The sequence below is a fragment of the Rhincodon typus genome, chromosome 34 (genome assembly GCF_021869965.1).
Source record: "Rhincodon typus isolate 14 chromosome 34, sRhiTyp1.1, whole genome shotgun sequence".
NCBI lineage: Eukaryota > Metazoa > Chordata > Chondrichthyes > Orectolobiformes > Rhincodontidae > Rhincodon > Rhincodon typus.
Genome location: NC_063365.1, coordinates 26,331,399 through 26,343,262, shown reverse-complemented (window position 1 = coordinate 26,343,262; position 11,864 = coordinate 26,331,399). Strand labels below are relative to the sequence as shown.

Genomic DNA, 11,864 nt, shown 5'->3' with positions numbered 1-11,864 from the left:
TCCCACACACACACTTACTCTCACTGGGGTACGGGGTCCCACACACACACTGACTCTCACTGGGGTATGGTGTCCCACCCACACACACTGGCTCTCACTGGGGTACGGCTCCCACACACACTGACACTCACTGGGGTACGGGGTCCCACACACACACTTACTCTCACTGGGGTACGGGGTCCCACACACACACTTACTCTCACTGTGGTACGGGTCAACAGGGAAATCATGTTGGTTTCCCTTCACTTAAAGCTTCAATGAGAAGATTCCCGTTTGAACCTGGCGCTTTGTAGTTTGTCTTTCTGAATCTAATCTTTGTAATTGTGAACCTCAGTGGAAAAAATTACTCTTCCATTCAGAGACAAAGTAAACTTTTAAAAATGGGCTTCTTATTTGTCACACTAGAGGATCAAAGAAGCATTGTTTTGAACTCATGAAAATAATGACGTTATTCCTGAGTGTAGCAGGGTGGTCATCGAGCCAGCTGTCATTATCAGTTTCACAGGTGGATATAGAACGTGCAAGCATCCAACTGAGTTGAATGATAACACTGGGATATTTGTGCTACTGAACGCAAACACCTCAGTGAATGTTACTCACTGTAGTGGAGATCTACACTATCCCATCCTGTATCCATGGACTCAGGAGGGGTTGGTGAGATCTGTACATTCCCATTTTGAAAATTTCAGGCCTGTAACTTTACATTGTGCTACTAGCTCACCGGGTCACAATGATCAAATTTCTCATGACTCAGTACCATTCATTTGAAATATATTGCATTACATTTGGATCATGCTCTTGCTCTTCAGTGAACTGTAGCAGAGAGATAAATAACCATCGAATCTGGATTTAACAGTTCTGGAAGTGGCTATGAGTTAATTAGTACTGATACCCAGGAAGGGGTTTGGTGTTTGGGCTCATCTAACATCTTGCAGCGTATATTTTAGCCATTTGGATTAGAGCTTTAACTTTCTGTAAGGATATTTTGATAATCCTGACCCCCCTATTGACTGTGACAGGCGAGTTCCTGATACACTTAGAGATTCCTCCCTCAGAACCTACTGTAGCTGAGAACCAGTGAAAGTCACATTGAGATTCATTGACTGGAATAAAATCACAAGGAGTGGAAAGATATTTCCCTTGCCCATTGGAGGTAGGAGTGTAGGAAATGCTGTTTAGGCTTCTTGATCTGAGAGGATGGATTTACTGGAAATGTCGATTGTATCCTTGCAGGGAATGTGTGATCTTTCCTGGCTCAGCTGACCCTTTTTTTATGGAAATAAAACACAGAATTGCAGGTGCTGGAGATCTGAAACAAAAACAGAAACTGCTGGAGAAACTCAGTAGGTCTGGCAGCATCTATGGAGAGAAAGCAGAGTTAATGTTTCGGGTCCGGGCACTCTTCACTAGAGTCAGCACTAACTCTGCTTTCTCTCAGATGCTGCCAGACCTGCTGAGTTTCTCCAGCAGTTTCTGTCTTTGTTTATTGAGCAGGGCCACAATAGTTTCCGTTATTTGTGTTGTTTGTTGAGGACATTGTGTAAGCGCCATGTTCCCCCTCAAACTGGAAACATGAAGTTCACTTGTTTGAACAGTTAAGGGATCTACTTCAAGTGGAGCGTCTCCTGTACCTGCTGGAGTGGGTAAGAGAAACACAAATCCGTGGGGAGAAATATTCAGGTCTCCTGACACATGGAAAGGAGGAGGCTGTCATCAGAATCAACAGACACCAAATAAACACCACCTTAACTATCTTCACCAAACTGCTCCCATTTTCCTTTGTCAACACAATGAAGAGTTTTTAAGAAGTTGAAGTTTCAGGTGAATTGTGAAGGTTTGTGTTTGTTACATTTAGTTAAATTGTAGCTTCGTCTGACAGTTCAAACCTCGCTGGGATCAACCAACTTCAGCTCTCCAGATTTACACCCCCTGCTATGAGCTCATCCCACTGAGAATTTCATTATCTCCTCACTCTCTTTCCCTCTGCCCATGATTTCATCTGTCAATTTTATTCTGTGGTTTTCTTCATCTTTCAAAAGTTGAAATCTTGGCAGTTTAACAGTTGGTCATTGCCTGACTAAAGCCCATCTAAAACCGTCATCCTTTCATTGACCATAACCTGGTATCTTGGGCTGTGTTCCATGTGGAATGGTTCAGGAGATTTTCTGAGGATTGCTATAGTGTGGATTGTTGAACACATTGTCTGAATAATTCCCAGGCATTCTCCCTGATCGTAACTATTGGTGTAATGTCCTCTGGCAGGTTACATTCTTAGATAGATAAGTCCCCAGGACCTGATGGGATCTATCCCAGAATATTAAGGGAGGCAAGAGAACAAATTGCTGGAGCATTGACAGACACCTTTGTATCCTCTTTTGCCACAGATGAGGTCCCAGAGGACTGGAGAATAGCTAATGCTGTCCCATTGTTTACAAAGGGTAACATGGATAATCCAGGAAATTACAGGCCTGTGAGCCTCATGTCTGTGGTAGGGAAATTATTGGAAAAGATTCTCAAGGGCAAGATCTATACACATTTCGAGGCAAATGGACTGATTAGCAATAAACAGCATGACTTTGTGCGGGGGAGGTCATGCCTCACTAACTTGATCAAGTTTTTTGATGAGGTGACGAAGATGATTGATGAGGGAAAAGTGATTGATGTTGTCCACATGGACTTCAGTAAAGCCTTTGACAAGGTCCATCAGGGCAGACTGGTACAAAAGGTGAAGTCACATGGTATCGGGGTGAGCTGGATACAGAACTGGCTTAGTCATAGGAGACAGAGGGTAGCTGTGGAAGGATGTTTTTCAGAATGGAGGGCTGTGACTAATGGTGTTTTCCACAGGGATCAGTGCTCGGATCTATGCTGTTCATGATCTGCGTAAATGACTTGGAGGAAAACTGGGCTGGTGTAATTAATAAGTTTGTGAATGATACAAAGATTGGTGGAGTTGCAGATAGTGAGGAAGATTGTCAGAGGATACAGCAGGATATAGATCAGTTGGAGGCGTGGGCAGAAAAATAGCGCATGGAGTTTAATCTGGACAAATGTGAGGTGATGCATTTTGGAAGGTCTCGTACAGGTGGAAGTTATACAGTGAATGACAAACCCTTAGGAGTATTGATATGTAGAGAGATCTGGGTGTGTGGGTCCACAGATCAGTGAAGGTAACAGCGCAGGTAGACAAGGTAGTAAAAAAGGCCTGTGGCTTGTTTGCCTTCATTGGAAGGGGCATTGAGTATAAGGATAGACAAGTTATGCTGCAACTTTATAGAGCTTTAATTAGCGCACGCTTGGAATATTGCATACAGTTCTGGTCACCACACTACCAGAAAGATGTGGATGCTTTGGAGAGTGTACAGAAAAGGTTTACCAGGATGTTGCCTGGTATGGGGGATTTTAGCTATGAAGAAAGGTTGGATAAGACAGGGTTTATTTTCACTGGAGCACAGGAGGTTGAGGGGCGACCTGATAGAAGTTTATAGAATTGTGAATGGCACGGATACAGTGGGAAGTATGATGTTTTTTTTCCCCGGGGTGGAGGGGTCAATTACCATGGGACAGATTCAAGGTGTGAGGGAGAAGTTTAAAAGAGATGTGCAAGGCACGTTTTACACACAAAGGGTGGTGAGTGCCTGGCATGCACTGCCTGAGGAGGTAGTGGAAGCAGACACTAGAGCAGCATTCAAGAAGCACCTGGATGGATATATGGCTAGGAAGGGAATAGAGGGATACGGATCCTGTAAGTGAAAACAGTTTTAGGATGGAAGGGCAAATGTGGCGGCACAGGCTTAGAGGGCCAAAGGGCCTGTTCCTGAGCTGGATTGTTCTTTGTTCTCTGTTGCAGACAGGAGCAGTTTTAGTGGGTTATGTAGAACTGCCGTGCTTTAGTAAGTATCTTAATCTCACTAACTGGGATTGGAATGGTCAGGGTGAGTCTACTGTTTAATTTTAATCTGCCCAGAGCTTGTAGGACTGTTTCCACCTGGAAGGTATTGTTCTGATGCTCCTCCACTTGCTGTCTCCCCTCAACTCCCTACTCCCCACTCCCACAGACAGACTGATTCATTTACCTTTGGCCAGTGTGAATTGTGCACCAACAACAACTTAGGTTTGTATAACACCTTTAATGTGATCATCCATCCCATGGTCTTCCCAGGATCACTATTAAACAAAATGTGGCACTAAGCCCCTTTGGGAGAAATGAGGTCAGAAGAACATAGGGTTAGGTTTCTCTGAACGTTTAAAGGAGCAAAGTGAGGCAGACAGGGAATTTCAGGCGTTTGTCCCAGACAACCAATGTAGGGAAATTAAAAAACAAGACACCAGATCGAGAGGAGTGGTGAGATCTCAGTGGGGTGTGGGCTAAAGGAGGTTACAGAGAAAGGGAGCGGTGAAGCCATGGAAGAATTTAAAAGCAAGATGAGAATTTTAAAATCCAGACGTTGCTTGAAAGGAGTGGTTGGTCAGTGAGTACAGGAATGACAGGGAACAGGATTAGCAGAGAGTTAAAACATGGGAAGCACAGTTTTGGATGATATCAGGTGTAGAGTATAGCACATGTGGATTTGTAGCTCTCACTGTAAACAGATTAAAGATTATTGTGTGGCAATAAAATCTTTTTTGTTTTCTATTATAACAGGAAACAAAGACAAAAACTGCGTGATCAGGCTAAGGAGATCCGTTTTGGGAAGAGTTACAGTCTGAATACTCCAGAACTGTCCACTGCCAATAATCCCCAACAGAATGTGTTACAGCTGGAAAATGTAAGCAGGCACTAACTGAATAAAAGACAGCTCCTGAGACAGGATGGCTCTGCATTAGATCAAAGCGATATAATAGGATCAACCAACATCAGTTAACGCAAGGATATTCCGTAAGCAGTCAGCTACCTGAACTTCTATCCTAGCTTCAGGAAAGCTGCAAGTTGCCATTTAAAGTTCTGAGGAAACGTCACTGGACCTGAAACGTTAACTCAGCTTTCTCTCCACTGCTACTGCCAGACCTGCTGAGTTTCTCCTGCAATTTCTGTTTTTGTTGCTGTTTAAAGTTGTTGTGCAAAACAGTTAGTACCTGAAAAGATTAACTAACAACATGAGATGAGCTCCACCTATTAGGATATAAAGCCTGTTCCTGGGAGGAGCTCAGAGGTCTTCCTCAGTGTTTGCAGGGTCTCTTTATTTCCAGTGCTAAGCCCTGCACCTAACAACAATGTAAGTTTACTCTTCAGCTGAATCTGATATCCCACGAGCGACAACATGTACCTCAGGTGTGATGTAACCAGCTCTTACCTGAGAAATATATTTACTGTTCATCAATATTAAGCCTATCCTCTGCCAAAAACTTTTGGTGGACATCCTTCCTACATGGTGCCAGTAACTTAGACCTATAAAAAGGTGGTTGGCAGTGACTCTGTGTAAAGCCTCTCAGTCACACCATTATCACATGATAGCAGTATGTAGCCTTGATATTAATATAAACCACATTCCCTCCCATGTAAGCACTGACACATGAAGATTGAGAACCAGAATATAATCCCCACATTATTGCAATATTCCTGGAAGTGAGTGCAGTGAAGAAGTGCCTCATTCAAGCAGCAAAGTCATTTCAGCAAGAGTTCACTTTCACTGCTGCAATAAATTTCGCAAAAAGTAGATGTAAAGATTTAAAAGATTGGATGAAAGGAAGGTGCTGGACTATAGGGAAAGGCACAGAGTTCTGTCAGCTGTAGCTGGAAGAATAGAAAGTGGCAGCTTGTACTTAGAGTAACCACGTAATTCCCCTTCATGCATCAGCAACTCGCTCACAATTTATAGCCATTGGGTAAATGACTCTGACAATATGAGGTGGTGGTGTTTTATTTTTCAGTTCACAAAGTCCAACAGTTGCATTGATGGAAGAAGATGCAAAGTTCTGGAATCAAAGTTTTCAGGTGCGGGATCCTCTCCAAGTAACACACCGTCATTAAGCAACCCGACCGGAAAGCAGCAAAGGTAATATCATGTTGGAAATATTTAAACCAAGCTTAACTCAGCACATTGTACTGACTTTATTAAATCAAGCTTCTTCTACACTGTCCCTATCAAACATTCCCAGGACAGGGACAGCACAAGGTTAGATACAGAGTAAAGCTCTCTGTGCACTGTTCCCACCAAACACTCCCTTGACAGGTACAACATGGGGTTTTAGATGCAGAATAAAGCTCTTTTTTACATTATTCATAGCTGCATATGAGGGCAATGTTGTGTCAGCCTTGATCAAGCTTCAAAATTAATTTCCAGCTTTAGTCAGTTGTTACCAGGAGTGTCTGACTGGGGTAAGAGATATAGAGGAGGAAGATTAAGACCCAGTTTGGAGACACGGTCTGATTCCTGTTTTAAGGCGTTGCAGCAAAATCTGGAACGGTTATTGAAAGAGGGTGACGCTTGTAGAATCATAGAGTGCAGAAGAGAGCCCATCAAGTCTGCTCTGCCGTTCGATCATGGCTGATATGTTTCTCAACCCCATTCTCCTGCCTTCTCCCTGTAACCTTTGATCCCACTTACTAATCAAGAACCGATCTAGCTCTATCTTAAATGCACTCAATGACTTGACCTGCACAGCCCTCTGTGGCAATGAGTTCCACAGAATCACCACCCTCTGGCTGAAGAAATTCCTCCTCATCTCAGTTCTAAAGGGTTGTCACTTCTCATCTCATCTCCGTTCTAAAGGGTAGTCCCTTCTCTCTGAGGCTGTACCCTCAGGTCCTAGTGTCTCCTACTAATGAAAATATCTTCTCCATGTCCACTCTATCCAAGCCTCTCAGTATTCTGTAATACTGAGATCCTCCTAACATTCTAAACTCCAACAAGTACAGACCCAGAGTCCTCAACCACTCCTTATATAACAAGCCCCACATCTTTGATCATTCTTGTAAACCTCCTCTGGACCCTCTCCAAGGACAGCACATCCTTCCTTAGATGCAGGACTCAAAACTGCACTCAATATTCCAAATGCAGTCTGACTAGAGCCTTATACAGCCTCAGCAGTACATCCCTGTTCTTGTATTCTAGCCCTCTCAAAATGAATGCTAATATTTCATCTGCCTTCCTAACTGGGAACTGAACCTACATGTTAACTTTAAGAGAATCCAAAGTCCCTTTGTGATTTCTGAAGCCTTTACCCTCTTAGAAAATAGTCTACTGCTCTATTCTTCCTACCAAAATGCATAACCTCACATGTTCCAAAATTGTACTTCTGACTGCCATTTCTCTGCCCCTGTCCTGTCCAAGTCATTCTGCAGCCTCTCCGCTTCATCAACTCTACCTGTCCTTCCACCTATCTTTATGTCATCAGTAAATTTTGCAACATTTCCCTCAGTTCCTTTGTCCAAAACCTCTAAAACCCCTTCACTCCCCATGTCATGCTACTCAAAAGCCTCTCAGTCCCTCTTCCTGAATTCTGCACTCACATCCTCCTTCCCCAAAGTGAAGACAAATGTGAAGTACTTGTTTGTCACTATATTAACGTTCTTTGTCTCCACATGCAGATTTCCCCTGGGTCCCTAATGGCCATTCCTCTTTCCCCAGTTATCTTCTTCCCTTGATGTCCTTACAAAATACCTTGGGATTCTCCCTCCCTAGTTTTACCTACCAGTGTTTTTCTCATGACCCCTCTTTGCTCTCCTAATTGCTTTCTTAAGTTTCTTCCTGCACTTTCTATACTCCACCAGGGCCTCCACTGATTTGCTCCTTGTATACCACTTAAAAGCCTCTGTTCTTTTTTAGCCCGTATTGTCCAGGCCATCCAGGGTTCTGTGGGCTTGTTGCTTCTACATTTCACCCTGAAGAGAACATATTAGGCCTGTTCTCTCCCGTCTCCTTTTGGAACACCTTTCCCCACCCCTTACTCACTGTCCTGCTGTAGATTGACCCTCAAGTAGATCTTCCCAGCTTACTTTGGCTACGTCTGCATTATTTTAATTATATTTGCCTTCCCCCAGTCCAAAACCCTTTGTTAATGACCATCATTTTTCCTTTTCCATTACAAATTTAAAACGTATGGTGTTGTGGTCACTTTCATCACAATACTCCCCCACTATCACATCGAGCATCTGTCTGGCTTCATTCCCCAGAGTCAGATCCAGCTCAGCACCATCCCTGGTTGGACTTTCTACACGTTGATGTATTAAGCTCTTGAATACATTTCAGGACTCTGCCACCTCTAAACCCTTTACACCATTCTCCAGAAACAGTCCCAATGATCCAGGAATCAACTACCAACCCCCCCACCTCACCACCCACCCCAGCCCTGCACTAACTCTTGAGCCACACCTTCATCTGCTGTGTTCTCCTAGTTCTGTACTTGCTGCCCCTAGGCACCAGGAGTAATCCAGAAATTACAACCTTTTGTGGTCCTACTCTTTAATCTACTGCCTAGCTCCATAAATTCTTGATACAAGACCTCACCCCTCATTCTACCTCATTGAACCAACCCCTGTGTCCCAAACTCCTACTCCTCCTCTCTCCCTTTCTCCCTCTCACCCTCCCCCTTTGCCCTCAATCTCCTCCTCCCACCCCTATCTCTGAAATGCAGTGTATGAGGGAGTTAGGAATGACAGCTCCTTCCAGTCACTAAACAGGAAACAAAGCAAAGGCTATTCTGGGGAATGTTTCATACGAATCCTTACAATGTGGAAACAGGCCATTCAGCCCATCAAGTCTACACCGACCTTTCGAAGAGCATCCTATCCAGTCCCAGTAACTCTGCATTTCCCATGGCTAATCCAACCAGTCTGCACATCCTTGGACACTATAAGCAATTTAGCATGGCCAGTCCATCAAACCTGCACATCTTTGGACTGTGGGAGGAAACTGGAGCACCCAGGAGAAACCCACACAGACACAGGGAGAATGTGCAAACTCCACACACAGTCACCTGAGGGTGGAATCAAATCTGGGTCCCTGATGTTGTGAGGCAGCAGTGCTAACCACTGAGCCACCGTGCTCCCCCATATGTTGGAGGGAGCTGCTGGAGGGACACAGTTCCTGATGCTACACCTTTCTCTGCATTTCCTCACAAATCCAGGATTCATCCCTCATTGTGTTAGTGACCATAGAATCAGAAAGGTCTACAGCACAGAATAAAGGCCCTTCAGCCCATCATGTCTGCACTGGTCAAAAACAAGCACCTAACTGTTCAAATCCCATTTCCCAGCACTTGGCCCATAGCCTTGATTGCCTTGGCATTGCAATGTACCACATTAATCTTTCTTCTCTTTAACCACAGGTATTGTCCATCCTCATCCCTCAGTCCGAGACAACTGGGCAGATTGTCATCAAAGGTCAGTCCAGGACCATCACCGCCAGTAGCACAGGGATCATCGAGTGCTGTTATTGAACCCTCTGACTCGTCGTCTGTCAGTGCAAACAGCCAGATACAGGCACAACTTGCTTCATCCAAGGGTGATTGCGCAGACAACAACCAAGGGTAGGTTTTGTCAGTTCCCTGCGTGTTACTCAGTGTGTCTCCTACATACTGTGAAGATTCATTATCCACTGCCTGATACATGTTCATCAATTCTTATTACCTTTTAGACCGACAGTCACTTGTTGGAAATCTCCTGAGAATTCCCTTAATGTTATACAGCCTGTACACTGCCATCAAGCCATCCAGCTCTGTGCTCTGCAGTTCAAGGAGAGCCAAGTGGTTCCTTATTGCTGGGCAGCCTCACTGCCTGTAAACCCTTCGGTGGAAGAGAAGAGTTGTGTCCAGGTGCCAAAGGAGAGTCCGGATCCTGACAGCCCTGAGCATCAGCCTCACTGCTATCCTGCTGAGCTGGTTCCTCTCAGTGGCCCCGGTTCCCCAGGCCATCAGGCAGACAGCCAGCAAGTGGAGGCGTTGCTACAGACCACACAGCAGCAGATCCAGATCCTGGCGTTTGCCAGTCGCAAGGTGGAGGACTATGAACTGATCAACGAGTGCGAGGAACGAGCAGGTGAAAATACAGCGTTCCTGCCAGTGGTTGCTGCTGAGGAGATGCCGTTTCTGGTTAGAAAAGAAGAGTACAGAGACTGTGATTTAGGAAAGTGACATTCGGATATCTGTACTCTTATTACATTGTGAAACTGGAAAAAGGGGATCACAAGGAAAAAAAGAGAAAATATTTATATGCATTTATTTAAAGCATTTAATTAGAAACCAAATAGTCAGTTGCCCCCATAGTGGTTTATGGAAACTATTTTGTATTGTTTTATCAATAACTTTTCTTTTGTTCTGGTGAAGATTCTAGTGTCTATTATTCCCAATGGCTCTGTGTGTGGGTACTGTACTTCACCGAGTATCTCCAGGATTAAAGGGTCTCTCAGCCCCCTCTCTGCCACGTCAAAACCAAAATGGACTTTAGGCCATTGGCACTGCCATTCTGATTGGTCAGGCCTGGCGTATGAGTTACATGGGACAGAGAGAGTGAGATTGTCAGGTTAGGAACAAATTTGTGTCTTGCAGGATGATGCACACTCCAGCCAATTACCTGGAACCCAGTGTTTAATTAATGTCTGGGTCTTGTTTAATGGAAAGTTCTAGAACGGCCATCCATCAGTCCAGATAAAATCAGCTGAATAATCAACGCCAGTATAACAGAGCTCTGCCCCTGCTGGGTAACCCCAGAAACCCCAGTATAACAGAGCTCTCCCCTGCTGGGTAACCTCAGAAACCCCAGTACCACACAATATTCCCTGCTGTGTAACCCCAGAATGCCCAGTATGACTGTGCCATACCCCAGTATTTCTTGGCAATCTGGCTCTATCAGTAACTCTGTTCTATCAGGGAACTGACCCTGGGGTCCCATCATCTGTCTGGCTCACCCCATGAAGGGGCACCTGGTTCAAGCTGCATGTTTAACTCGGAGTCATTTATACCCGGCCTTTATCCCCTCACGATCTGGGGCAGATACTGCGACACTGGAGATGGCGATAGTAACTATCTGACACACACACTCCCGTAAGTCAGGAGGGTTCGCTATAGAAGGGGCTTCATGAATAGACTTAATTCCACCTTGTTCCAGGTTTGAGACTCGATCAGTGTAAACACTGCACTCCCAGAGCACCACCCCTACCCCACTCCCCACCCCTCCCCCCAACTTTCTCATACCCCTCCCCAGCCAAGGCCATTTCCCCTCCATCTCCTTCTCCGAAAATCCCTTTTATCCCCGTCCCATCCTCACCCACTCTCAATTCCCCCAGACAGCATTCCCCCTCCACCCCATTTCCCCTCCCCCACCATCTCCATTCTCCTGTTCCCCTCCACTATCCTCAAGACCCAGCTCCACACCTCCGCACTCACCCACTCCATCACTTCACCTCCCCCCTCCCTCTGCTGCTGCGTCTCCCTGTCCACATTCACCAGAGTATTCGTTATCACTGGGACTCTGAGCCTGCAATCTCACAACCTTTGTTAAAATGGCCTGATTGGTTGATGCAGGTGATCAGGGCCCCATTCATCACAAATTGTTGGAATCACTGATGTGTATGGATTAAAAATAATTGAAAAATCTTCATTGAGCCTCTTCCATTCTGCCTTTAGCCACATTGCTGCTTGATGTTCATGCTGATTGTCTAACATTTTTCATCCAGGAAAATGGGGGGGCATGGTGGGTCAGCATTTGTTACTCATCCCTAGTTACCTTTGGGTAGGTACTGGTGAGCTGCCTTTTTAAACAGCAGCAATCCATCTGCTGTAGGTAGACCCATGATGCCCTGAGGGAGGAAATTGCAGGATTTTGTGTTGTGTTTCTGTGTGCCATACTTCAGTGACGGTCAATTCACAGGAGCCATGCCCCAGTGAGAGTCAGTGTGTAATTGGGACCCTGTACCCCAGTGAGA

At 45.0% G+C, this 11,864-nt stretch overlaps 1 protein-coding gene across 1 annotated transcript in view; it reads left to right on the top strand.

The window, feature by feature from the left end:
* Positions 1 to 11,537, top strand: part of LOC109923018 (pro-neuregulin-3, membrane-bound isoform-like) — a 13,436-nt gene extending 1,899 nt beyond the window's left edge. Inside the window, exons 2-5 of the mRNA XM_048616134.1 lie at positions 4,646 to 4,769; positions 5,872 to 5,996; positions 9,271 to 9,471; positions 9,579 to 11,537. Of these exons, the coding sequence (XP_048472091.1) occupies positions 4,646 to 4,769; positions 5,872 to 5,996; positions 9,271 to 9,471; positions 9,579 to 10,074 (946 nt within the window). The 3' untranslated portion in view covers positions 10,075 to 11,537. The remainder of the gene's footprint in view (positions 1 to 4,645; positions 4,770 to 5,871; positions 5,997 to 9,270; positions 9,472 to 9,578) is intronic.
* Positions 11,538 to 11,864: the final 327 nt, after the last annotated feature.